This window comes from Leptonychotes weddellii, chromosome 10 (genome assembly GCF_054177405.1).
Source record: "Leptonychotes weddellii isolate Sample4059 chromosome 10, ASM5417740v2, whole genome shotgun sequence".
In the NCBI taxonomy this organism is placed as follows: Eukaryota; Metazoa; Chordata; class Mammalia; order Carnivora; family Phocidae; genus Leptonychotes; species Leptonychotes weddellii.
The window spans coordinates 117,199,722-117,226,924 of NC_138378.1; the positions used below are offsets into that span (position 1 = coordinate 117,199,722).

The 27,203-nt window shown below is 50.1% G+C and overlaps 2 protein-coding genes across 12 annotated transcripts in view; one reads left to right on the top strand and one right to left on the bottom strand.

Moving 5' to 3' along the window:
- The window catches only part of ADAM17 (ADAM metallopeptidase domain 17), a 52,384-nt gene extending 37,042 nt beyond the window's left edge, over nt 1-15,342 (top strand). For all 5 annotated transcript variants that reach the window (XM_031032657.2, XM_081797218.1, XM_006737555.3 and 2 more), the window contains 8 exons: nt 2,175-2,374; nt 3,214-3,317; nt 7,766-7,900; nt 9,498-9,628; nt 10,414-10,492; nt 11,210-11,298; nt 13,096-13,146; nt 13,605-15,342. In XM_031032657.2, coding sequence (XP_030888517.1) covers nt 2,175-2,374; nt 3,214-3,317; nt 7,766-7,900; nt 9,498-9,628; nt 10,414-10,492; nt 11,210-11,298; nt 13,096-13,146; nt 13,605-13,952 — 1,137 coding nt within the window. In that variant the 3' untranslated portion in view covers nt 13,953-15,342. The remainder of the gene's footprint in view (nt 1-2,174; nt 2,375-3,213; nt 3,318-7,765; nt 7,901-9,497; nt 9,629-10,413; nt 10,493-11,209; nt 11,299-13,095; nt 13,147-13,604) is intronic.
- A 123-nt stretch (nt 15,343-15,465) lies between these two features.
- Nucleotides 15,466-26,676, bottom strand: IAH1 (isoamyl acetate hydrolyzing esterase 1 (putative)). 7 transcript variants are annotated; one of them, XM_006737554.3, is made up of 6 exons: nt 26,271-26,395; nt 24,844-24,896; nt 20,306-20,454; nt 18,481-18,642; nt 16,894-17,015; nt 15,466-15,766 (listed from the first exon to the last, which is right to left on the bottom strand). In XM_006737554.3, exons 1-6 carry the CDS (start codon nt 26,349-26,351, stop codon nt 15,584-15,586), a joined length of 750 nt encoding a protein of 249 aa, XP_006737617.1. In that variant the 5' UTR covers nt 26,352-26,395; the 3' UTR covers nt 15,466-15,583. The 7 variants fall into 7 exon arrangements, with proteins under 7 accessions (XP_006737617.1, XP_081653356.1, XP_081653353.1 ...); XM_081797230.1 differs by having other exon boundaries at nt 20,306-20,422; nt 26,271-26,394; XM_081797227.1 differs by lacking the exon at nt 26,271-26,395 and adding an exon at nt 25,964-26,209.
- Nucleotides 26,677-27,203: the final 527 nt, after the last annotated feature.

Genomic DNA, 27,203 nt, shown 5'->3' on the forward strand with positions numbered 1-27,203 from the left:
TTTTTTTTTTAAGATTTTATTTATTTATTTGAGAGAGAGAGAATGAGAGACAGAGAGCATGAGAGGGAGGAGGGTCAGAGGGAGAAGCAGACTCCCTGCCGAGCAGGGAGCCCGATGTGGGACTCGATCCCGGGACTCCAGGATCATGACCTGAGCCGAAGGCAGTCGCTTAACCAACTGAGCCACCCAGGCGCCCCGAGCTTACTTTTTAAAAAAAGAAAAAAACACAACTCTTGGGGCACCTGGCACGTGACTCTTGATCTCAGGGTTGTGAATCCAAGCCCCATGTTGGATATGGAGCTTACTTAAATAAAATGTGAGGGACAAGAAAAGGAAGTGCCAGTTTATCAAAAAAGAACAATTTATCCATTTATTTATTTTGTCCCAAACACATCATATTTAGTGTATTTTCTATTAGTTTGGTTTACCCAAGTAGTGATCCTCTTGTAAAAAGATACTGGGTGTCTTCTAATCTACATTTTAAATGAATTCCTTAATAAAAATGTTTGGGGGCGCCTGGGTGGCTCAGTCGTTGGGCGTCTGCCTTCGGCTCAGGTCATGGTCCCAGGGTCCTGGGATCGAGTCCCACATCGGGCTCCCTGCTCCATGGGAAGCCTGCTTCTCCCTCTCCCACTCCCCCTGCTTCTGTTCCTGCTCTCGCTATCTCTCTCTCTGTCAAATAAATAAATAAAATCTTTAAAAAAAAAAAAAAATGTTTGTAACTAGATAAAAAGCACTCCAGTTTCCTTGACCTCGAAAGACAGGGCCTGGTACCTCTCACAGACAATCTGCTGAGAAGTGATGTGCCTCGGGCCTCACTGCGGTCAGATGGCACGAGGGGGGTAAGCTTGTAGGAGGGCTTGTTGGCACAAGAGGAGAGAGTGTGGGAAGGGTGCAAAGAGAAGGCCAGAGGTCTTCAGGGAACGTGAAAACCACGTTCCTCTTAGCTCTGCCCAAGGGCCCCGCCACTCGGGCATGTGGCTCTGATAAGATAGTGAGGAGGCTGCTTACTGCTTCAGTGTGAATTCTAATTTCTTAGCATCTGATCTCCCATGAGTGAACTGATAAAATTGAGTTCATGAATCTGCAGTGCTTGTGAGTAAACCCAGCAAATTCTAACTGCCCGAGGCCTAGACTGAGATAACCAGACCTTAAATATCTTTACCATAGAATAAATAGGAAGATCCTTTAAAAAAAAAAGCCTGGTTAATATTTCTGTTTCAGGTGATAAGGTCTTGGATATCATTGTAAAAGCAATCCTTTCGGTATCTGACTCAACGATCACAGTTACCTTTGGAGGGTCCTGTGTTCTCTGTTCCCCAGGGGCTTCATGGCTCTCGTCTGGGTTAAAAGTGAAGCCATTTTAGCAACTGTGCAGCAAGCACTTGTGAAGACCCTGCCTCAAGAAATCACTGCACAAGTTTCCCTCAAGTTTTTTACTCCCTTTCTTGCTAATTTCAGATGGTTTGGGAAATGGACTCCATTTCGGAGCTCCCGGTAAAAATCCCCAAATTTATAAGGAGGCCATTTCCCTGGTTCTATATTGCAAGTGGAGAAGCGAGGGTAGAGCCTTCCTTTGGGACATGGGTCACCTGCAGAAATCTCAAACTGAAAATTATGGAGACCCATGTGAATGTTTAGGTAACAATTTGGATTTTTATCTTTTAATAGACTGTATATAATATCCTACTTCTTACTATGCTTATCTCTTTAAAAACTTGGAACATGGGTCATTTGTACACATAGCCCGGGCAAAGAGAAGGAAGTAAATCAGAGGTAGACTCGTCATGTGCAGGAAGGTGGTGGTGTGGGCCTTATTCTTGTCACTGCAGCGGTGCCAGGTGCCATCGGAGAGTCGGGGTGGGGGGGCCGGACCGTGGGTCCTCTCGATGGGACTGACTGGGATGCGTGGTCTCCGTGTTTGTACAGCTTGCCTGGGAAGAATTTTAGGCTTTTAACCAAATTCACACCAGCTTCTGAGCACCCAACTGGGGGACAGCTTGATTCCCTATAGCTGGCCTTTTGAGGTGACAGTGATGGAATTTGACAGACCTTCGAGGTGGCTGTGATTTTGGCTGTTACAGTAAGAGTTTGTCTCTAGAGAAGAAACACAAACACTACATGGGAATGATGTCTTGTCAATTTGGTTCCTTTGTGGCCTTTTTTCTTGTAAGATGTTTTCAAACTGCAGTAAGCAGTCCATCTATAAGACCATTGAAAGTAAGGCCCAGGAGTGTTTTCAAGAGCGAAGCAACAAAGTGTGTGGGAACTCCAGGGTGGACGAAGGAGAGGAGTGCGACCCTGGCATCATGTACCTGAACAATGACACGTGCTGTAGCAGTGACTGCATGCTGAGGGCGGGCGTGCAGTGCAGGTGAGCTCGGGGCCTGAGAATCGGGAAGGGGGGTGCGCTCGCGTGGGCGTGTTTGTCTCTACTTGTCCTTTACAGCAAGGAAACTGCTTTCTGAGAAGCCGTGTGACTTTATGTCACAAAATCTTTCATCTTGTAGACTTTTTGATTCGGGACCCCATAGCTCAGAGAGTCTTTTCTAAGGAAACACAAGAGGTGATTAAATGAGGATGTTCACGGCTGCCGCCTTTTATAGTAACAAGATATTAGACCCAATGAGAATGACAGTCCTGAGATCTAAATTACTGTGTTTCTATGCAATAAAACAGTGTTGGAGAATCCTGTTTAATGGCATACACTAAATGCAGAGGAAGCAGGTTACAAATTAGAAGTACCTGTGTTTCCATGTTGCTGACTGGTGCCTGGCTTAGCGTAGAAGGGGAGAACTTGACTTTATGGTGAGTAGCAGATGTGAGCGATGTACAGTGTGTACGGTCGTTATAAATACTGATGGGAACTAGGACTCGGGCTGCCTAGCTTCCTCACTGTTAGTGGCCTTGCGGGCCCGTGTCTTCCTTTTTTTTTTTTTTTTTTAATTACTGTGTTAAGTTAACGAAAACCAAGGGCACCAAGGTGTTCTGAGGATGCGTCCCCTCGGACCTCTCTGCGCTTACTGTCTGCATCGCTGCTGCCTGATGAGTGTGTGCAGGTGGGCCAGTGTCCGGGAGGGCTGAGCATGCAGCGCTGGGCAGCCCAGCCAGGACGCCTTCCCTGCCATCTTCAGGGCCCTCTGACATGTCTGTAGTGTTTGCTGTGGGGCTGACATTTGACTGGATCTCTTCCTGTCTGCTCTACCTCTGCAGTGATAGGAACAGTCCTTGCTGTAAGAACTGTCAGTTCGAGACTGCCCAGAAGAAGTGCCAAGAGGCTATCAATGCCACTTGCAAAGGCGTGTCTTACTGTACAGGTGAGTCCTTCTGCTCGTTCTCTTGGGATACTTGGCTCAGGCGGATGTGTGTATGTTTGAAACAACACTGTGTTTCGTTCAGATGAAAGCAGCCTTCAGAATCCTACTCCTTAGTTGGAGATGCACTTACCATTGGTCGGTGCCAGACCCGTCCTGCTTTCTCACTTGCCTTTCGTCCACTTGGTTTCCCTCACCTCCTTCCTCTTACAGGCGGCACATGAAATGCGTTTAATGTTTGCCTGGCTATGTGTATTTCCATGAAATATGGGGGAGTGTTATTTTGTGTATATGTGTTTTTAACATGCCAGGATAATACTCGACTTCAGATCTTCTTTTAAACTCAATGCCAGTTTTTATGAATTATCTCTAGACCATCTCACAGACCATCTGTCTTTGTCTATATCCATGTCTGTACATAGTTCATTGTTTGGGGCACCTGCTGAGTTTACTTATGTAGTATATTGTACCCATCTGTTCACTAAGTGATGGCTCGGATTGCCTTCATCTTCTGGGTACCACAGAACTACGACAGACAATCTCCCATGTGCCTTCCAGGTGTTGTAAGTGTTTCCTGGGTGCACGTGAAGGAGTGGAGTTGCTTGGTCATAGAAAGCAGCCCTACGTTGATCTCTCTAGAACAGCAGTCCTGGTGCGCCAGCAGTTTGTGCGGATTCCTGCATCCCAGTGTCCTTGTCAGCCCTCGCTGTCATCCAGATGGTCTTATTTTTTTGCCAGTCTGATGAATGTAAAGTGATCTCTCATCCGTATTTGCATGTTTCTTGAACATCTCATATCTGTTAGCCATTTGGATTTTTCCTTTTGTAAATAGCCAATTCATATATGTGGTCTTTTTTTTTTTTTTTTTTTAAATTTAAGGTATTCTCCATGTCCAACATAGGACTTGAATTCACAACCCTGAGGTCAAGAGTTGCATGTTCTGGGGTGCGTAGGTGGTCCAGCTCTTGGTTTTGGCTCAGGTCACGATCTCAGGGTTTTGGTACCAAGCCCTGCATTGGGCTCTGCGCTCAGCAGGAAGTCTGAGATTCTCTCCCTCCCCTCTGCTCCTTTCCCTGATCATGTACGCTCTCGTGCATTCTTGCGCTCTCTTCTCAAATAAACCTAAAAAAAAAAAAAAAAAAAGTCACACGCTCAAATGACTGAGCCAGCAGGGTGCCCCTATTTGGTTCACTTTTAAAAAATTTGGGTTTCCTATCGTTTTGCTATCGTTGGAGGAGTCATTGTATGATGATTCAGTTGGTTTAAAAGTTGCATATACCTTCCTCCTATCTGTTGTCCGCCTTGGAACAGAAACTTTTTAAAGATTTTATTTTTATGTATTTATCAGAGAGAGAGGACAAGCAGAGGGAGTGGCAGGCGGAGGGAGAAGCAGACTCCCTGCTGAGCAGGGAGCCCGATGAGGGGCTCGATCCCAGGACCCTGGGATCATGACCTGAGCCAAAGCAGACGCTTAATGACTGAGCCACCCAGGCGCCCTGTTCACCCATTTGAAGTGTACAGTTAGTGGTTTGTAAGGTGTTCGCGTTTGTGTAACCACTGGCAGTCAGTTAACGTCTTCATCACCCCCAAAAGAAACCCATGTCCTGTAGTCATTCCTGAATCTCCTCATCACCGCCCCCGCCCCCCAAGCCCCAGATAACCAGTAATCTACTTTTTGTCTCTGTGTATTTGCCTGTTCTGGACATTTCATATAAACAGAATCCTACAATACGTGGCCCTTTATACCTGTCTTCTTTCATTCAGAGTCACGTTTTCAAGATTCATCCATGTCATAGCACGAAGCAGGACTTCATTTATTCTTCCAGCTGAGTGATCGCCCGTTGTGTTCGGATGTGCCACGTTTTGTTTCATTCATTCATCAGTTGATGGACTTTTGGATTATTCCCACTTTCCGATGATGAATAACACTGTTAGGAACATTTGTGTGCAAGTTTTTGTGTGGTTGTATGTCTGTCTTTGCCCCGTCTGGACCCAGGAGCGGAATCGCTGGGTCGTATGGTAACTGTTCCATCGTTTGAGGAGCTGTGAAGCTGTTTTCCCCAGTGGCTGCGCCATTTTACATTCCCCCCAGCAGTGTCTGAGGCTTCCTCTTTGTCCACATCCTCAGCAACACTTGTTGTCTTTTTGATTATAGCCTTCCCAGTGAAGCTTTCTCTCAGTTTGGTTTTTCCTTTGCCTTTTCAACGTGCATTTTATAAGATGCCACTCGTGACTCTTGCATTCTGTCTATTGGCGTGACCACAGTTTGCCACTTGTCAGGAGCTGGAACAGTCCCAGTCAAGCTTCACACGAACATTTTCTAGCTGTGCTCAATGTTTCAGTCTTTATTTTAGTAGTAAAGCAGATTCAGAAAAATGTTCTTTTTCAATAAGCCTAAGCAAAGCAGTTTGAAAAACTTTATTCCTTCTTATCAAATAGCCTTTTGTTCCCTTGATATTTTATAGGAAGGAGCAGCTAGCAGAACATAAACTCATTATTAGGACTCAGCATTCACGACCAGCAGCGTCGGCATCACCTGGGACCTTGTTAGACATGGACGTTCTTGGCCCCCTCCACGCTCCCCCCGGGCCCCGTGCCCCAGGCAGCTCTGAGGACGGGCGCAGTGGTCTGCCCACTGGGTCTGATGCACCCTGAGCCTCACGAGCCCGGGCAGCTAGGTGGCACTGTGTCTGTGATGATTTTCCTCTGTGTCTGATGCTGTGATTTTAGTCTTCTGAGCACAGATGTTCTGCAGATACTCACGGGGCATTTTGCACGTATGTGTTCGGGGCAGCAGAACAGACTGAAAATACCGTGGCAGCTCGGTGTCACCGTTGACGGGCGTGTTGCCCTTTTCCCACAGCCTGCTTTCAGCAGCAGCAAGCTTGTTATGTGCCTGTCCTGTTGGCACTGAGTGCCCAGCGCCATGAAGGATTTCGTCAGACCGGAGGCACGTGTGATGTGCCCGCGTTAGTAGTGTATGGTGTATATTGGGTACTTCATGGAAGGCTGCTTTTGTTTGAGCCAGGGCAGGTTCCTTTAAATTTTCCTGTCACCATTCCACTGACTTTGAAGTCCGAGTTCTTTCAGACTCCATGGATTGGTCCCGTTCGTCAGGCGAAAGGCCAGGACTCCAGCTCTGGTCACCGTCCTCTGTTTGCATATAGTAGTTCTCTTCTTGTGGTCATGTTTAACTGTGTGTGTTGCTCATTTTCCAGAATGAGCCCCTCATTCCAGCTTCTCACTTGAATTTAACATCCTTCTGTGGCTTTTCTTTGTCTGGAAGAATCATTGGTTCATTTAAGAAATATCTGTGGCGTACTTATGGTGTGTGGTAGGGATTCGACGTAAGTTGATTCATTAATAGATTTGATCTTTGCTTTCGTGGAGCTCACCAGTCCGAGAGGGGAACTGAAAACACATCATCACCTAGATGTAAATTGAGGGGCGCCTGGGTGGCTCAGTTAGCTGAGTGCCCGACTCTTGATCTCAGCTCAGGTCTTTTTTTTTTTTTTTTAAGATTTTACTTATTTGACACAGAGCACACAAGTAGGGGGAGTGGGAGAGGGAGAAGCAGGCTCTCTGTTGAGCAAGGAGCCCAATGTGAGGCTCGATCCCAGGACTCTGGGATCATGACCTGAGCCAAAGGCAGACGCTTAACCGACTGAGCCACCCAGGTGCCCTTCAGCTCAGGTCTTGATCTCAGGGTCATGAGTTTGAGCCCTGCTTTGGGTTCCCTGCTGGGCATGGACCCTACTTAAAAAAAAAAAAAAAAAAAGAGATGTAAATTGCAAAATGTGTGCTTGAAGGAGAGAAATAGCTCTAACGAAGGAGCACAGTGGGGTGAAAGTAGGGCCCCCGGAGGTCTAAAGGAGGTCTTTGAGCCAGATCTAAGGGTGAGAAATAGCCAGCCAGTGCCCCCCCAGGGTGGAAACGAGAACATTATGGGTAGACTGAACAGCGTATGTTACGGTTCCGAGGGAGAGACCTTGGAGAGGTGAAGACATTGGAGGCCGGCTGAGGTGAGGGCTCGGGAGCGGCCACTGGTGAGGCTGGAGGGGCCCCGCCGGCCGTGAGCCTTCCTGCAGAGCTTGCTTTTCAGTCCGAGTGACCACTGGAATGTCTCTTTCGTAGCGTGTCTATATTATGTATCTATGTGTTCTGTTACACGTAGTTATGTGTCACAATAAAAAGGTAAAAGCAAAATGTTAGATAGTGGCTGAGGGGCAGTTTGGGAGCGCGGGGACCAGCACCGCGCAGGGCTGGGTACCCAGCCAGGCACCCGATGCTTATTGGCTGATGGATGTGCACCGCTGGCCTTCTGCCCCCCTGGGCCACTTTGTACCCTTCGTGAAACACGGTGCTAACTTTTGTGAGCATCAGAGGCCTGCCCCATAGGACTGGTGGCCGTGGGACTCACGGTGACCTGTGTGCTTGCTGCGTGCTTCCAGGTAACAGCAGTGAGTGCCCCGCTCCTGGCAATGCTGCAGATGACACGGTGTGCTTGGACCTCGGCAAGTGTAAAGATGGGAAGTGCGTCCCCTTCTGTGAGAGGGAGCATCGGCTGGAGTCCTGTGCGTGTAACGGTGAGCACATGTCCGTGCTGCGTCCTTGCAGCAGGAGGGGAGATGGTCTGTGTCTGCCAGGCCCCGTCCCTCTCCGGGGGCCCAGCAGTACTCACTGCTCACTGCTGGCCGGGGCGGTGGGGAGAACCCAGACAGGGTTGGGAGGAGGGCAGGGTGGTCTGTGAGAACTCTCTGGACTCAGATCCTGGCTCCTCCGTCTTGTCTGTGAAAACTGGCGCGTCGGTCTTCCTTCTTCATTTTCAGACCATGGGGCTGGCTTAGGGGTGGGAGAGGAGGGAATGTGGTTGCGGTTGGGTGGGTGGATGGAGGTCTGTCCTCGCTGCGCCCTGCCCGCCGTGTCTTAAACACCATGAAGGCAGGGGGGCCGTCTGCAGCTCACCAGCCGTGAGCTCGCACGCTCCTTCAGGACCTCAGCCAGAGAGCCCGTTCCAGGGTCTGACCCTGCCTGTCAGGGTGTTTGCTGTTGTCACCAGGGTTGAGCCCGCTGCCCTCCGCTCCCTGCCAGATGTCTGGGGCAGGGGCCTCGCCTGGTGGTGGTTGGTGACATCATGCTGGCTTCTCAGACTTGTCCTCAGGTTTCCACCTTCTATTTTTGGAACTCCTGGGTCTGAGAAGGGGCCTCAGGGACTGACTGGGCTCCAAGCTTCCCGCCCTGCCTCACCTCAGGAGAGTTCTATTGCTTTCACAACACCCCAGAAGTGAGAGCCGCTAGGTTGGGGACTCCCCATGTGCACAGTGGAGGAGGCGGCTCTTCCCGGGGGGACAGCACGTAAATACGGAAGATGACACACAGTAGATGCCAAATAAGTAATTTCGCAAGTGAGTGGCAGGAGGCTGGCGATGCCCTGGAGACACACATAGTAAATGCCCAGGAAATGCTTGATCAATGAATGAATGAGGAAAAGGTTTTTCTTTTCCCATTAAAGTGGTTTTGCTGGTTTTTGTGTTCTAGTTGATTTCAGTTTCTCCCAAGTGTAGCTATGGACTTCCTCTGGGTCACGTACTGTCCGGAGTTACGTTGCCAGTTGACTTTTTGGGCATTTCTGCTGTTGGTGTGCGTGCCACGTGGCTTATGTGACCTCCAGTTGGTTCTGTGACCCCACGTGCCGTGGGCGGTAGGTCTAGACGGAGGGCGTCTTGGTTCGGCTGCTGTGCGCACATCTTGTGGCGTACCCCTCCCGTCCGCGCTGGGCTGTCCTGTCCTGTCGCAGCTCTGCTGGTTCTCCCTGGAGCCTTGGTTCCCCACGGGTGTATTTGAAACGGAGACGCCAAGGGTTGAAATCAGCAGTGTCGTAAGAACGTTGGGATGAAGGGAAACATTGAGTATCATAAAGGACTTGAAGTAGAATACTTTGGCTTTTAATCTGTTAAAGGAAACTCTTTGGTGTAAATTGTTTTTACCTTGTGGCCTCTCTGAGGACCAAGGAGCCTGAACTCAGAACTTAGTCTTTGGGGGTGAATGAGGGATAGTTTGCTATTGAAATGAAAAATAAATGCATTTCCTTTCCCGTTGGGAGCAGGGTGGGGAGGAGAGGCGGGAAGGAGGAGCGTTGTGTCTGCACTCCAGCTGTCCATACGCTCCCTGGTTCTGTTCCAGAAACCGACAACTCATGCAAGGTGTGCTGCAGGGACCCCTCGGGCCGGTGTGTGCCCTACGTTGACGCTGAACAGAAGAACTTATTCTTGAGGAAAGGGAAGCCCTGTACGGTGGGCTTCTGTGACATGAATGTGAGTATTTACATACGTACAGCTTTTTCTGTAACGGCCAGACGGGCAGTTTGATATTGTGAAGACTTGATTTTGCCAATGGAAGGGGTGCCGCCCACCTCTGGAACCCACTGCCTGCTCTCGTGGGCACGGCTGTCTGGGGGAGGCTGTGGGGATGACCCGAGGGAAACCGGAGCGCTCGCTCTCCGCAGCAGGCGACCCTGAGTCCAGTGACTGGGTGGGACCTGCGGGGGCCTTTATGGTAAAGTTGGTTCCTTTTAGGCAGTGAGTGTTAATTATTTGGTTTTCTAAACTAATTACAAAATTGACTAAGATTGTGAAATTGCAAGTTTTGATTTTGAAACCAGTGCTGATACAGGAAAGACTAAGAGGTGGCTCGACGCACCTGCATCAGACCCTCTTATTCTCTAGAGAAACACATTTTATTCCTGCGGAGTCACAGAAGTGGATTTAAAGGCGTTAGGCCGGCTTCCCCAGGCAGTCTGGTTAGGTTCCTCCTGTTCTGTGTGCGCGTGTGCGCGGTGAGTAGAGCCCTCGCTAGAGTGCCCTGTCTTAAATTGGTTTTCGCAAGTTGCGTTTCCTGGGAATTCTAAATTCACTTATAAAAATGAACTGATTGTGGAAGTGTCAATGACAAGTATCCTATTTTCTTAAGTCGTGTGTCAAAAAATGGGTCCCCTGCAGGTTTGATGTTACGAAGCCTTCCGTGTCAGTTATTTGTACACAGCCATGCTGCTTCTAATGCAGTACTTTTCGGGGCAATGCTGTGTGTTCCCTGTTCATAGGGCAAGTGTGAGAAGCGAGTACAGGATGTCATCGAGCGATTTTGGGACTTCATTGACCAGCTGAGCATCAATACTTTCGGTAGGTGATTACCCTGGGTGTCTGTTTGCTTAGAGCTGAGCCGATTTCGGTGATTACAGGAGAGAAGTATGTTTTCAGATTAATATGCTCTAATCCTGCAACAGCAGATGGAAATATTCACATGTTTTGTTGAAACAACTTTGTCAGCTAAGATAAAATGGACTCCTAGCCATCCCCCTGTGTAGTGCGGATGCACAGATTTTCAGACAAGGAAAGTCCGTACTTTGTCAAAATACTGACTTCTTAAAAAAATGAACACCTGACACCATAAGCATGGTTCAGTCCTATAGGTTGTAAATCTGAATCCTATTTGATGTGGGCCTCAAAACAAATAAAAGTAGGCTTCAGATTTTGCAGAAGCAGCAATGTATTCTGTCTTGCAGGGTTCACAAAATTAGTCACAAAAATAATACCCAGATAGCAGCAGCTTTGTCCTGGTAGGCATCACTGTGAGCAGTAGCCTTCTATATGCTTAGTCCCTGACACCATCACTCCAGGGATCGTGTTGAGCATTGTGTGATCTCTCTTCTCCACATGGATATCGGGGCTGTGTCTGGAAGAGCACCCGCGGTTTGGGGCGGTGGTCCGGGCCGCCTCGGTGGTACCACCTGGCCGGCAGTCCGTGGCATGGGACACAACGAGAATATACTAAGAGCATTCAATTTTGAGCGTCTAAAGTACTTGATCAAAACATTCACTGTTTGGAATTGTTCACAGGAAAGTTTTTAGCGGACAATATCGTAGGTTCCGTCCTGGTTTTCTCCTTGATATTTTGGATCCCCTTCAGCATTCTTGTCCATTGTGTGGTAAGTTGCCAACTTGCAGGTAATGAGACATTTTATTAGAATTTTGAGCAATTCCAACCTTAAAACTTTCAGAAAAGATAAAATTTGTTCTTAGCAAGATCTGACCTGATGTTTCCAGTGGCATTTTTTGGTGTTATCCCCTGGGAAAAGTTTAGCTAATTGTTTTTTAAAAGAATTATGTTTTTTGTATGTGGATATTTGTTCTCATACATAATTTGAGGAATGTTATACTTCCGAGCCCAGGAGATTGTTTCACTGGATTTGCCTAGGACCTCTGAGTGAAGCTTTGAAACAAGAGCATTTTAGACTTTGTTATAATAGAACAAATAACCTCAGCATTCCAGAGGTGGCGCCCCTCTACCATATAGATTCCTGACCTTATTGTATGGGGTATTAAATCTAGGAGCAATCTTTATTATTCTCCTTCAAAATGAGTAACAGCTAACAAGGTGAATTGGGCTCTAATAATAACTCCACGTGATTTATAAACTTGGGGACTTTATAAAACTCATCCTTACAACTCCATTCACCTTGCTTCTATGGGAAAATGATTTGTCTGCTGTAGAGACGAGAAATCAGACCCAGGCTTCCAGGCTTGTGCTCTGGAACTCTTGGGCAGTGCCCCCTCATGTGAGCACGTGGAAGATTCCAGCACAGCTACCTCTCAAGAGTCTTTTTTTTTTTTTTTTTTAAGATTTTATTTATTTGACAGGGAGAGAGAGAGAGCACAAACAGGGGGAGGAACAGAGGGAGAGGGAGAAGCAGACTCCCTCCCGAGCAGGGAGCCCAACGTGGGACTTGATCCCAGGACCCCAGGATCATGACCTGAACTGAAGGCAGATGCTTAACCAACTGAGCCACCCAGGCACTCCCTCTCAGGAGTCTTTACTTCCTCTGCTTCCTTTCCGGTTGTGCTGGGGCCCTCTCACTGAGCAGCTCTTCCTCAGGGTGGGGAGCATGGAGGGTGTGGGGAGGGAAATCCAGGGAACAGCCCTGCTAAAGCAAAGCTGTGTTAAGGGGACACAGTAGGAGCTTTGACAGGTGGCCGAGAGTGCCACCAATTACTGTTGTTTTTACTGGCGAGGCCAATCTACTTTGCGTTGCAAGTTGCCATTGTGGACTGAGGCCTGACCCTTGGTTTTGGAGCAAAGCCGCTAGATAGGAGGGAGGGTGGTGCCTTGTCGCCGACCACAGAATGTGTGGGGGCAGCTGAGCTGGAAGCCAGGCCTAGAGTTTCGGGCTCTGCCTCCTGCCTTGCCCATAGTCCTCTGTTCCACGTCGGGATGGAAGCAGGTGTTCAGCCTTCTGCGGAAGTGTGATGGAGGGACTTCAGGCTGTTCCTCTAAGAATTTGGGCCACAGTAAACTCTGGAAACAGCTGAGTGTTGAGGCCATGGCGGGCTGGGGCATTTGGAGGCCAGCGCCAGGTGGACTGCCCGCAGCGTCCCTGACCCCCGGCAGCTGCCCCTGTGGTCAGCACTGCCCTGGTCTGACCCCTGCACACACAGGGACGTGCCTTTGGGGAAATCTCCCAGGAGAATTGTCCTTAAGCGTTCCCTGACTGGTTCCTTAGTTGACAACCAAAACACCGACGGCCTCAAGGGCAAAGGAGGCGCTTGCGGGCTGGTGGCGGTACTTGTGAAGTTTCCGTGAGAAAGTCTTCTCCTCTACTGCACCTGCTAATACTTGCCACACTCATGTTCTGAGGTGGTTCTTCGCTTAGGAGGAGCCTAAAGGGAGAGAGTGTGTAACTGAATTATTTGTAAGAATGACCTTTGCCTACTCGTTTTCCTTCTAGGATAAGAAACTGGATAAGCAGTATGAGTCTCTGTCTCTGTTCCACCCCAGCGTAAGTACCCACGTGCAGCAGTCCCTTCCAGGGCCTCCTGGTGGCCACCCCAGCGAGGGCCGGCAGCCCCTGCGGCTGTGCCGCCTTGGGCTGGTGGGAGGTCCTGTTGCAGTGGGAAGGCTCTAGGCTGGGACCTCCGTCGGTTGTGCGGATGGAGGTTTAAAGAGCTGCTCTGCCCCCTGCCCCCCAGCCCCGATTGAGCTGTTCCGCGCTGACCTAATTTAATGTTTGGAGAACTTTCCCTGTCTTGGGATCCTGACTTGATAGGATTGTTTCTTGTGAGTGCTCTTTTGGGTCTTCAAATGGCCAGTTGTCAGGACATGTGGAAGGTGGGGGAGCCTCACCTCATGCTTTGCTTAGCGCGAGGGGGTCATGGTGCCCAGACTGTAGACGTGGGGGTGGGGGGGGAGGTTGGAACTGTAGGACCTGGATCCGTCTTTGACTCTGTGTCTTTGCAGAACGTGGAAATGCTAAGCAGCATGGACTCGGCCTCGGTTCGCATCATCAAGCCCTTTCCTGTGCCCCAGACCCCCGGCCGCCCGCAGCCCCTGCAGACTGCCCCTGTGCCGCCTGTACCCGCGGCTCCCAAACTGGAGCCCCAGCGAATGGACACGATCCAGGAGGACCCCAGCACAGACTCGCACGTGGATGAGGACGGCTTCGAGAAGGATCCCTTCCCCAACAGCAGCACTGCCGCCAAGTCCTTTGAGGACCTCACGGGCCGTCCGGTGACAAGAAGCGAGAAGGCCGCCTCCTTCAAGCTGCAGCGTCAGAACCGCGTGGGCAGCAAGGAGACCGAGTGCTAGGCTGGGCCTCCTGAGCGCGGGCTTCAGCGCGCACAGGGTTTTTGTACGACGGACTTGAAATCCCTGCGTCCATTTTGTGAAGATTTGGGAGAAATAAGGGACTTCACAGCAGATGCTGGTCATGTGTTTGGACTCCTTCACACACACAAATACTTGTGTGCTTAGGCCCTTGTCCTTTGGAAGAGGTAAGGTGAATCTAGCTTATTTTGAGGCTTTCAGGTTTTAGTTTTTTTGGCTTTCAAAATACCCTTCAACCTGTGGTGCAAAAGCAGAAAATACAGCTGGATTAGGTTATGAATATTTACATTTTTGTAAATTGACCTTTTTATTGAGAATAGCACTGATTAAGGAGATGATCAATTTTTTGTTTTTTATTTTATATACACTGTAATGATCTGCTGACTATCAGGAGGCATTTAGCAGTTACTTGTGAGGATAACTGGAACACAGATTTTATTTTTTGCTTTCAGGTAAAGACAAAGGAGAGAAAACTGAGTTACACATTCTTTCCAAAGTGTGGGTTCTGTTTTTAGGCATTACCCAGAGCTTTTAGCAGCAGGGAGAATCACCCAGCTTATTCCCAAAAATAGATGTGTTAATACGGTTTTTCGGATTCTAAGAATTAAAACACAGTCTAGCTTACAGGTAGCCAAATTGAATTTACAGAATCCTGCCAACTGCTCAGGGCCCCAATGTGCCGGGCAGTTTTTGTTTTCTAAGTTTATCTAGTACTGTTGCCGTGTTCGTAAAGGGCTCGCCATTCACAAAACCGAAACAACTTCAAAATGAGAGCATGGTTTCCTAGTGGCCAAGAAGTACGTGAGCTAGTTCTCCCCAAAGAACGGTGGTCTTGAAAGGCTGAGGCGTTGTGCTGAGCGGGGAGCGGCACGCTGCCTGTCTCGGGCCTGCGGCTCCCCCCCTCCCCCCCCCCGCCGGTTCCTGAAAACCCCTGGTGGTGACCTGGGGGTGGACCCTGCATCCCTTCTTGCTTTAGTGCTTCGGGACTGTGTGCGTTTACTTTGTGAAGGATAAAAATCATCAAATTGAACTCTGATTTCCTTAAAATTATAGTTAAAAGCTTTTCCCCCCCAAGTACTGAAATGTCCTCATAGCCAACACATTCTAACAGAGATAATTTGTAAATTTTGAGGGCAATTAACTGAACCTGTGATAAATCGAATCTTTCCTTCTAAGGACGTTTCTTATGCAGATGCCTGTTACACTAATACTTGAACTTATACCTTGTGGTGTTTGCTGTCTTAACTAGTCCTGATACAGTTTAGTTACACTTTCGGAATCTGATAGAAGGTGAGTGGGTGTATGTGAGAGTGAACAGTTCCCAGCTCAATGTAAGAAAACTTTTTTATAAAATTGTGACTTTTTAAACAAATTTGTCTTTACCTTTTTTCCACGTATAAACAAGCCGCCCAGGGCTGGTTCCGTAGCTGGGGCACTGAGGACACCTGCCTCGGTCAGGTATTACCACACAACGTACCGAGGTACAAAGCTCCCCTGAAAATTCTAACGTTTTTATTAATCTCGGTGGCAGAGGTTCAGTGGTTTTTATTCCAAGGTCCTGAGCAAAGGTCTGATCACTTATCTCGGGATCTCTGCCGCATGGTTTTCGGCGGCTAGCGGTCCCCATCTCCCAGAAGGCTCAGTTCCGGTTTGGCTTCTGCTACGTCTCGCCAGTACGGGAGCAGCAACGGCAAGGACGAGACTTTCTTCTCTATCAGGGGCCAAAGGTGGGAGAACAAAAACTCATTTCCCTTCGGTGACAAGTGTAGTCCATCCGACAGATAGGATGAGAAGTCCTGCAAGGGAGGAGAGCACAGTTAAACTGGGGGGGCCCGCTGGTCACCACCCCTTTGTGAGGTGCGGGCTCGCTGCCCGGTACGCACTGAGCGTCGTGAACCGCGTACCATCCGGCGCCCACCCGAGCCATCCTTCCAGCTCCTCAGACGGCAGAGGCCGAACAAGTAAACACGGTGCATTAACAGAAACTCGACCTGCTGGTAGAAGAGCTCAGGGCCCTGGGTGCCACACGGTTTCTGACTCCCCCGGTCTAGCTAGGAGGCGGACGGGCAGGTCGTTAGGTGGAAGGAACCCCGAGGAGCAGCCTTCGCCCTAAGCCGAGCCCCCGTCCCTGCGGCCCAGCTGGTCCACAACTCTGCCAGACCAGGGCCTCCCCAGGCCTCGGTGCTCCTCTCTGCCATTTTGGAGACGCTCTCTTAGGAAAGCCCACCCCCACCCCCCAATTCTAGAAATCTCAAAGGACACAGTAGCGGGCAGTTCCCTTTTCTAGAGCAGTATAGCCTTCCCAAACTTCCTGGATGGACGTTCAACCCAGACGAAGCCAGGACTCTGCATGCTGTCCCCTGCTGCTCCTGGCCTGGGAAACCACAGGAGGGCTGAAGCGTGGGGGCTGCTGGGTCCTGTGACCCACCCGTAACTACAGGAAAGTGTCAGACTGCCTTCCTCGTACCGCTCTGCGTGGGGGCCAGCTTTCACCTTTTATAGTTGTAAGTGGGCTTTCTGGCTTTAAACAAAATATTAAGAACTACCTAGCTCAATCTAGGATTTTTAGCTACCACCCTGTCTTGCTTAAATTCATCGTTGTACCTTTTAATAAGTTTTACAATAGGGAGTGGGAGTGCTAAAAGAATTTGGCCTGAATGTCCTTAATATGAACCATTTTTGGCTCATTTATTTCATTCTGTGCTCACTCCTGACTGTTTAAGGGGTCCCGGAGAAGGATGGCAGCTGCTGGGTCCAGCAGAGGAACCAGGCCAGGCAAGCCCCCTCCCCCCAGCTTTCTGGTTTAATCGGTGAAAGCAACAAGGGTCGTTGCTTTACTCAGAGCCACTCTAGGCAGAGCCACACAGAGCGGGGTCCCGTCTGTCGGATCCTGCTCACCCCAAGGCCCGAGCCAGCCCCGTACCTGAGAGTCCTTCTGCATCAGGGTCCACAGGTCAAGCACATCGATCCCACAGTCTTGGGCTACCTGTAAGCAGGCGCCCGCGTATTCGCCAACAACCGAGTTCAGACGATTTAATTTGCAGCCTGTTGAGAGAGCGCGTGGGTGGCAGCTGGCCCTGGGCCGGCCATGCTTGGTGCACAGGCACGGACCGCCGGACCCGGCGGGGGGACGATGGTCCCCGTGTGCTGCGCTACCCGGCACGGGACCATGGGGACGAGGGGACGGTGGCTGGTCACCGCAGGGGACACGGAACGGAAATGCAGAGGCAGGAGAGGCCGGCGGCAGCCGTCGGACCCAGAGGCTAGGAAGGGCGACGCCGGGCCGAGACCCCTGAATCTGGATGTGAGGAGAGGCCCCCGCACTGGAGTGAAGCTCACTGGGGTTCAGCCCGAGAAGGGCAGAGCCGGGAGGGGCTGCGGAGGCTCGTTCTCCGCAACTATCGTGGGCGGGGCGGGCGGCTCCCTCCCCGCCGCCGAGACGGAAACGGATGGGCCTGTCTTCCCGAGAACGTCCTCGCAGCCCGTGGCTCAGGAACCGGGCTGCTGAACCGCCTGCGGTTCTCCACCGGGCCTCCACCCACGTCTACGGAAGTGAAACAAGTCTCACGAAACAATGCCTACTGTGCCCCAGATCCTGATTTTTTTTCTATTCCATTCAAAAAAAGGTCACTCGCTCGGTTTCATGAGCCCTGAAAGGGTTGTGACCTGTGGTCTGCGAAGCGCTGCCGAAGCTCTAACTGGCACTCTGCTCGTCCAGGCTTAGCACAGACTTGCGAGCTCACAAGCCCTCACGGGAGGATGGCCGCTGGGGGGTCCCCGCTTTGCCCTCCGGAGCAAACGATAGGGCAATTCGTCCACTTCTCGCGACTGCCCTTCAGATGTCTGCTGCCATCGGGCCTGGCCCCTTCCTCCCTATCTGTCCTCTTCTTCAGGGTAAACTTGCCCTATTTACCTCCTATGGGGAACTTTCTGGACATCTCAAGATTCTGCTTCTGCACTTTCAACAGACTGTTTCAATACGTCTGTTAGACCGTTAATCACATTGCGGCAAGTATCTATTGACGGGCCCGCTGCCCTCCCTAGTCCAACAGGCAGGTACCGGGTTCCGGCTGCTTCTGTGTCTGGAGCACCTGGCCAGGTCCTGGCTTAGCACCTAAAAGTACAAGGACGAACAGCGGTGGCGACAAAAGTGCCTCCCGGTGCGGCCGGGCAAAGACCTGGCGCTGGCAGGCGGAGAGCTGCGTCCGCGGAGGAGTCCGCGATCCGGGAGGAGGAGGAGGAGGGGTGCCGGCACAGGGCACAGGCAGGGCTGCGCGGACAAAGGGCAGAGCAGCGGCCTCGGCAGCTCGCACTGCTGGGAGGCCTGGGGGACGCCCCCACGTGTGGACGTCGGGGTCCCATGCCCGCGCCGCAGGCTCTCGGACTCGGCCGCGCGCTTGGGGTCCGGCGGGAGCAGGCCACGCCGCCCCAGCCACGGCGAGTCCCGCGCCCCGCCGCGGGGCGCCCCCAGTCTCGGTGTCCTCACGGGCCCGGAAGCCGGCGCGCGTACCTTGCAGGAGGCACTCCTGCTCCCAGGCGGCCTCACAGAGCGGGGGCGGCGTGATGAGGACGACGCGGCTGCGGGGGACGCCGGCCTCCTGCAGGTACCCCACCATGCTCTCTAAGTTGGCCACGTACTCGGCCAGCGGGATGTGTTGCTTGGGGTTCTCGTCTGTTCGGGAGGAACACGGATACTCCAAATGCACCTTGTTACGAGGGACTGCAGTTAAGAGACAAGTTCACAGATCCGCGGGACTCCTGATGGCGCCGGGCAGGCTGAGCCCCGAGGACAGAAACGGGGGCGGGGGGCGCAGGACCCGGCTCTTCACACGGCGGACGTCACACCGCAGACCGCCGAGGCTCCCGCTGGCCACGAGTCTGCGGCCGCGCGCCATCCGAGCCGGGGCCCTGGCACACACGCTCGACCTTCCCCGTGCTTCGGTCTCCTCCCTGGTAACACGCCGATAACCGGCTCTCCCTGACGGGTGTGGAAGGGACCTCGACGAAGCGTGGGAGGCACTAGAGCAAGGCGCCCACCACACCGGAAGCACTCGCTCTTGCCGCCACTCCCGCCGAGCCTGCAAAGGGTCATTCCTAACGGGCTCACAGGCAAGTATCACAAGACTCACTGCAGCCATTTTCCAAGCCACATGTAAGTATAACCGTAGGAGCAAAATAAAATCACCCGTGATCCTACCACCCAGAACACCACGGGTGGCACTTGGATCTACTTCTAATCTTTTCCATGTTGATACCTATACTTTAAAAAACAAATACACCGTGGGGCGCCCGGGTGGCTCAGTCGTTGAATGTCTGCCTTCGGCTCAGGTCATGATCCCAGGGTCCTGGGATCGAGGCCCACATCGGGCTCCCTGCTCCGCGGGAAGCCTGCTTCTCCCTCTCCCACTCCCCCTGCTTGTGTTCCCTCTCTCGCTGTGTCTCTGTCAAATAAATAAAATCTTAAAAAAAAAAACAAAACAAACCTACAAAGATCTTTGTTCTTATGGAGCTCACATATTTAAAACACCCACACACACACATACACACACACACACTGGGATGACACTGAAGATACATAACCATATTCTTTTTTCACATAATGTTATATTACGGGCATTTCTGTGTCCATTAGTAGCCCTCAAAAACATCGTTAGTTGTTGCGTGACCAGCTTGATGCGTCTACTTTACCACATGGCACCCTAATGCCTGCCATTCCAAATACCATCCCAGGCGTCTGCACATCTGCCTGCTGCATTACTGAGTATTAGGCTGGATTTCTAGATGGGGTGCATGCCGTCAAATATCTTTCCGGAAAGATCACAAGTTTCCCTACCAGTTACGGAAGAGCGTGCCCATTTCACTCCACACTCAGCAGCTCTAAGTATTAGTGCTTAAAAAATACTTTCCAGGGTGCCTGGGTGGCTCATTCGGTTAAGTGCCTGACTCTTGGTTTCTGCCAGGTCGTGATCTCAGGATCGTGAGATCGGGCCCTGTGTCGGGCTCATCCGCTGGGTATGGAGCCTACTTAAGATTCTCCCTCTCCACGGCTCCTGGGTGGCTCAGTCAGTTAAGCATCTGCCTTCAGCTCAGGTCACAATCCCAGAGTCCTGGGATCAAGCCCTGTACCGGGCTCCCTGCTTAGTAGGGAGCATGCTTCTCCCTCTGCCCCTCACCCTGCTTGTGCTCTCGCTCTCTCTCTCAAATAAATAAAATCTTAAAAAAAAAAAAAAGTTCTCCCTCTCTCTGCGCCCCCCCCCGCCCCCCACATGTGTGTGGTCACGCTCTCAAAACAAAACACAGCTAAAGATGAATTAGGAAAACAAGAATGCTTTTACCTTTCAGCGCACTGTCATTGGCACCAAAGAAAATTGTAACTGCTACTGGGCTGTCCAGACTGTTCCCTTTCCTGATTAATCTTGGAAGGATGATTTTGGCCCATCTGGTATTGTAACCTGAAAATCCACGATTCAGAACATCACATTTTCTGAAATGAAGAATTTAAAAAAAAAGATGAATTGTGAGCAAAGACGGTTTCTAGTCCATCTGCAGTGAACCCGCAAGTGTGTGCCCTCCAGGCTGTGGCACCTGCTGATGTCATGCAGCTCTGATGTACTTTCACTTTTTTTAAAGTTTATTTCAGTCATCTCTACACCCAACGTGGGGCTTGAACTCATGACCCCGAGATCAAGAGTCGCAGGCTCTTTGGACTGAGCCAGCCGGGCGCCTCTGCCGTGCTTTCACTTTGAGAAGAGCATTAACATAGTTGAACATGCTGTCCTTAAAGTCTTTCCAAGATCTAGGTCGTCTTTCCTTGACAAGAGGGGTTATGAATAGCTGAGCAAAGGGGCTGGCATCACGTCTGCGGACCCGCGCGTGGCGGGGGCTGGGGTCCTGTCACAGGGTGCTCACAGCAGACAGGTGTTAATCTGAGCAAGCATCTTGGGTGGAAAGTCACTAACAAGCTGGAGCTCAAGGGTAACAATGGTTCGTCAGCGGGGGGAGAGGGTATCTATACAGAAGATTTCTGAGACTTTTTACAGACTATTTTTTAAGAGGCATTTTAGGGGTGCAGCAAATCGAAAGGAACAGAGAGCTCCTGCATACTCCTGCCCCCCACACGCACAGCCTCCCCAGCTATCAACAGCCCCCCGCCCCCGAGAGGCACATTTGTTGTAGGTGATGAACCTATACTCACACATCATTCTCAGTATCCCCCCATGGTTTTGATTCAATCACATATATACACACACACACACGTATGTATATATAGTGTTTCAGTATATTTTGCCTTCTTAAAAACGCATGGTTTGATTCGCAGTACTGTAGGCTACAGGGAAAAGACCATGGATCTTGAGCTAGTTGCCTGGATTTGTGTCCCTGTTCCTTTACTTAGTGGCCGGGACCTCTGGTGTGTTTGCAGACGCTTAAAGTTGTCCATAATGAAAATTTTAAAAACCCCTCAGAGTCCAACTTCTGGTTAGCAAACCGATGTGGCTTACTTCGGTGTATAGTTCCCATTCCTACATCTCAGCAGAGAACACGGGCCTACAAGGCCAGGGAACAGAGGCTGAGACAACCGGAGACTTGGTTTGCTGCTACTCGAAAAGCTCTGAAAATGTTTAAATCTTGGGGACAACAATAACAAAATTCAGCCACATTTATTTCTAAGTGTGATTTCTTGGTGTTTTTCATGCATAATCGTTACAAAAAGCTGACTAGCCATTTTAAAGACTCAATTTAAAATGGAATACTCTTGGGGCGCCTGGGTGGCTCAGTTAGTTAATCGTCCAACTCTTGATCTCAGCTCAGGTCTTGATCTCAGGGTCATGGGTTTAAGCCTGTGTTGGGCTCCATGCTGGGCATGGAGCCTACTTAAAAAAAAAAAAAAAAAAAGAATACCCTAGAATTTTGATGAGTCTGTTTTACATTCCCTCCAACGGTTTACTCACTGCAATGCTTAAAAAACCAGAAGGCAAGGCAGCTTGCTCCCTAAGGCCTGTGTGATGTGGCAGGAAAGCTGAAAGTCTGGAATCAGAGCAGCCAGGGTCTGGACCTCCCTGCCCTTGACTACCAGATCTGGCCTTGGCCATTTACCTAATTTCTCTGAGCTTCAGGCTCCCCAACTGCAAAAGATGAACATAATACCTAATCTGCTAGGCAGTGTGAAGATTAAAAGTAACCAGACACACATAAGGAGCTCAATAAAGAGCAGCCATTACATATTAAAAAAAAAAAATCATTAGTATAAGGCTATGAACTAGGAAAAAAGTGCGAGTGAGTGAGGCCCAGGGTTGAAACTGTTACAGTTCCCTTCTGAAAGGGGAAGGCTAACTGAATTTCTCTGGCTTGAACAGTATCATTAATAGTGCCCAACTTATTCCAAAGGCTACAGAAACTGGCACATTAAGAAAGACTTTTAGGGGTGCCTGGGTGGCTCAGTCGGTTAAGCGTCTGCCTTCGGCTCAGGTCATGATCCCAGGGTCCTGGGATCGAGCCCCACATCGGGTTCCCTGCTCAGCAGGGAGCCTGCTTCTCCCTCTCCCCCTGCTTGTGCTTGCTTTCTGTCAAATAAATAAGAAAAAAGAAAGACTTTTACTTAAATTCATGGCTAATAACAAGTATTTAAGTTCAGATGAAGAGGGAAAGGGTAAGAACAAACTGAAAGATTCCTTGCCAAACAACCCAGCTCCAGGAGATTGCCTTCCAGAAACAATGTAGATTAAGCCATTTTATAAACCAGGCAGGGGCCTATCTTTAAAAGCAAACAGCAGAAGCTTTTAAAAACTGAAAAAGCTGAGTTTATTCTAACTCCTTTAAGTCCTTCAAGTATTTTAAAGAAATACTGCGATAAGGCTAAAAAAAACCAATGAAAATATGTCAATAAATTTTAAAAGGATTTAAATAGATTTAAGAATTATTAAAATGCTTTTATAATGCTAAAACGTAAAAGATGTCCCTATGGGACACAATGATGTATTTTAGATTACTATCCATGTAGTTACAGTGAGGTACCTCTTTACAACTTGGAAACTGGGTTACATTTAACACTGAATCGGTCCACCTGAAACCAACGTAACACTGTATGTTAATTACACTTCAAAAAAAAAAAAAAACCCCAAAGGGCTGTGAATCAGCTCAGGGCTGTGCAGATGGCTGAAGCTGACATTAAAAATTCACGGGGGGGGGGGTAGGGAGGGGCTCGGGTGGTTCAGTGGGTGGATCTTCTGCCTCTGGGTTTCCCCTCAGGTCCTGATCTTGGGGTTGTGAGATCGAGCCTTGTCCCTGCCCCTCCGCATTCAGCGGGGAGTCTGCCTGTGCCTCTCTGCCCCTCCCCCCACTGGCGCATTCTCTCTCTGCAATAAATCTTTAAAAAGAAAATTCACCCTAAGTGTTCACACAGCTGAAGAAAATGTCCACCTAAGGGGCAGCTGTTTGGGGGTGGAAGAGGAAGAACCCAGTTCCAGCGCTAAAAAAGGACGGTGGATGTAACTGCCTGGTCTCTCGGGCCCCAGTGCCAGTCAGCGCCAACCACAGCCCCCTTGTTTGCCCGGCGGTTCAGGACCACGGGCTCTGGAGCCGGGCCACCTGCCACTTCTTAGCTATATGACCTTGTCAAAACCCCTCTCCACCTCATTCTTCTCAGCTAGAAGATGGATCGGAGACTCACTCACTCTGTATTACAGGGTAGTTGTAAAGATTAAATGAGTCAATACACATAAAGCATTTTAGTTTCTGGCACTTGGTAAGCGTTCAGTAAAACTTAGCGATAATCCTTCCATTTTACAGAAGGGAAAACCGGTGATACTTTCATATTTCTAGATTAAGTCCACTTAAATAGGGAAAGCATTTGGGAACAGAAAAAGCCAAAAAAAAAGGTCAAATTTTTCATTTCTAGTTTAGGGGATAAAAATGAAGGAGAAAGTGAAGACATTTTAAAACATATTTCACATTTGGAAATAAAATATATTTTCTTGGTGTGTTTATTATACTGGTGAAGAAATTATCAAGTATTAATAAGCTGGTAGTACATCCAGCTTATTTCTTCTAAAGGAGAGACAAAACTCCTGACCAGTGTACCGATACTCTAAATACTTGTGTTTACTGTTTTTAATGTGGAAAATATTTCTAAGTATTTTTTAACCTCTTGAATTGGAGCAGTGTTTCCCTTTTGATGACTTCCTTAGCATATGCTTACCTTAAGTCTGGCAAATAAAATGCCAAAATCATCACTATTTCTAATATATATATATTTTAAGATTTTATTTATTTATTTGACAGAGCTAGAGAGCACAAGCAGGGAGAGCAGTAGAAGGAGAGGGAGAAGCAGGCTCCCCACTGAGCAGGGAGCCCGATGCGGGGCTCGATCCCAGGATCCTGGGACCATGACCTGAGCCAAAGGCAGACGCTTAACGACTGAGCCACCCAGGCACCCCTATTTCTAATATATTTCATAGAGAGAATTTGGGGGACAAAAACCTCTATCCAAAAATGATGCTAATTTTGGTTTATGAATATACTTTGCTTTCTTTCAATCGAATTCCTTACTACTCGTTTAAATCATATCCACAGTAATACCTGCAAAAAAAAAAACTTCCTCAGATGGTGAATAACTGTTTGTTTGGCTCCAAACCCAATATCTTTTCCACAACTTTTAGGGTTTTATTTCACATCCAGCAGAACTTTTGCTGAATCCTGAGCACCTGCCCTTCCTCCTTCCCTCCCCCAACCCTGTACACTAACCAGGAAAGGCCCACAAAGATGAAGAAAGGAGGAATTTACGGTTTGAAACTGTGTCATTCACTCTGTCTTCTGAGATGCAGTTATAGTTTTCCATCAGTAAGCACTCGAGTATCAATCTAGAAACTATTCTCACCTGACCAGCCTGTCAGCCAGTGATGCTCCCCATCCACCCTGCTGGAAAGAAAACTGAAAAAGGAAAAGTCCATTACTACTTATCGATGTAATTAGCACACTTCAGAAAGGGACATTTTGGTCATCAACTCCTTTTGTTTTCCTCTCATCCTCCCTGACTTTTTGGCCTTCATCATTTGCTTCGCTCAGAGGTCATTTTAGGAATTACTACAGCTAAACCTCAGCAGCACTCTGGAAGTTAGAGGGAGTTTTCTTCCCTATCAATTGGATTTGAGCCAGTCATCTGCATTTTATTGAGAATATCAGAGTCATTTTTACTTAGAATAGCTACTTAAATTTATGTACAAGAGATGAAATCAATTGTATGTTCAGTTAGGAAACGAGATCCATGCTGTACTACATTTCCATACTTGAAAAGAATAAGGAAGTTAATTACAGAATTCAGGGGGTGAACCTTTTTTAAATATACATTCCTATAAATTTGGAAAGCCCTTACTGCCCTTCTTGCCTAAAAATTGGCACACACACACAGAAAATTGGTTGAGGAAGTCATGTCTGAAGAGACAAATAAGAAAACAAACAAACAAACACAAAACACCACGGGAGTAATTTTTTTAAAGTGTACTTCCTCCCTGAAGTAGAACATACATTTTTCCTTAATATGGGTTGAAATGATCTTGGGTGAAAAGATCATCTACTACGTTATTCTTGGGGACATTTTATTCAAGATCAGCTTGTTCCACCAGGGGAGGCAGAGGGAGCTGGTTCCAAGTGTTTTCTGCATGGAACGAGCTGCACAAACCCTCAGCAGGTGGTTCAGCCGCCACCGCGCTCCCGCAGGTGACCCTCCCCGGAAGCTCCGCGCGGGACACAAAGTGCTGTCCGTGCTGCGAGCGACCAAAGGAGGTTTCGTGGAAAAGGAAGACACTAAGATGAAGACACCGCGCCCCTACTTGTACCAGGTCTCCCGATTCTCCCTAAAACTGACGGGAAGCCGTGAACTCAGGCTTTGTCACGCCCAGGGCGCGCGGCCTGGGCCGGTCACCTCACTTGGCTGCACCTCACCTCACCCGTGAACCAGGCTCCGTGAAACGGGCGTGCAAGCGCTGCGCCACCCACACCGTTACCCTGAAGCCAGGAGCGACCGGAGACGGGAAGCCCTGCCGGGGGGCTCCGAACGGCCGCTGGAGGCGGCTGCTGCTGGAGGCTGCAGGCATCCCCGAACAGATCCCGCCACCGGGGCGCTCAGCCTTCGGGGCAGCCCGTGCCGGGGGAAGCGGGGTGCAGGGAGGTGACCTTGATAACCGCGGGGCAGACGGGAGGACGGGAGCCTGGTGCGGAGGACAGCCAGTGAGCTGGGGCCGTCGCCCAGAGAGCGCGGCCGTGGGCGCCCAAGCAACCCGCCATGTGAGGACCGAGCGGCGGTACCTGGGTGATGGAGTCTCCGAAGAGCAACACCCGCGGCCAGAGCAGAGCGCAACCGCCGCTCGCCGCCTCGCACAGCGCCATATTGCCTGCCGGCCGAGAGGCGGGGCCAGGCCGGATATCCGGGGCGGGGCGAGCGGTCGGGGGCGGGGCCGCCCGCGGAGCTGGGGGAGGTGCCTGAGCGGCGGTCGCTGGCCTGTCGTCCGCGGGGTGGCTGCCGAGGGGCTCCTCGAGCTGGGCTCCTTTGGCACCAACCGGCCATTTTTAACACGTGCGACAGCAGTTGCCCCTTGGAAAGCTCATTTTTGTCCGTTTACAAAGCGGCCTCGCTGTTCGTTGGTTCATCCCGTCAGGGGCGGGGCGCACGCAGCCCCCTGCCCTCGGGGAGCCCGCAGGCCCTCCCGGAGAGTCGGTCTGGCCGCGCACTTCCCGGCACCCCGACGGGGGCCGCCCGGCACTTCCCCGGGGGCCCGAAGGGAGAGCGGTCTGGCGCCGCCACCAGAGTCAACGTCACCCTCCAGGCGGGGCCAGATGTTTCCGCAAACAGCAAGAGTGTGAAGCTCGGTGGGGAGGAAGTGCTTCCGAGGGACTCGTTCATCACACAGCCATCTCTCGTTAAATAGACGGACTCAAGCATTTATCGAAGGTTTTGACCTCAAAGAAAAACTTGTTTGCTGAAGACAGGAAGGCAAACTATTCAAGGACGAAGATGGGGTTTTGCAGGAGGGGAGAGAAATTAGGAAAGGTGGGGATCCACAGCCGAGGAGCAGGGTGGAGGGTAAGAAGGATGTACAGTTTCTAGAAACCGGATTCTTGCTGAAGGCAGGCCAGGGTGGTAAGATACCAGGCAGGGGGATGAGGAAGTTGAGCAGGTACCCAGCAGGACTCTAGAGGGGCCAAGGGCAGAGCCAAGGCGGGGGCCTACTCCCAGGAGCT

Excerpts from the sequence above, each read along its gene's own strand:
- IAH1 (XM_081797226.1), bottom strand. The coding sequence starts at position 26,529 with ATGGCCGGTTGGTGCCAAAGGAGCCCAGCTCGAGGAGCCCCTCGGCAG. Across the intron at positions 20,423-26,270 it reads TCGGAGACTCCATCACCCAG|GTTACAATACCAGATGGGCC; the intron begins GTACCGCCGCTC and ends GTGGATTTTCAG. Across the intron at positions 15,767-16,893 it reads TGATGCAGAAGGACTCTCAG|GACTTCTCATCCTATCTGTC; the intron begins GTACGGGGCTGG and ends CCTCCCTTGCAG.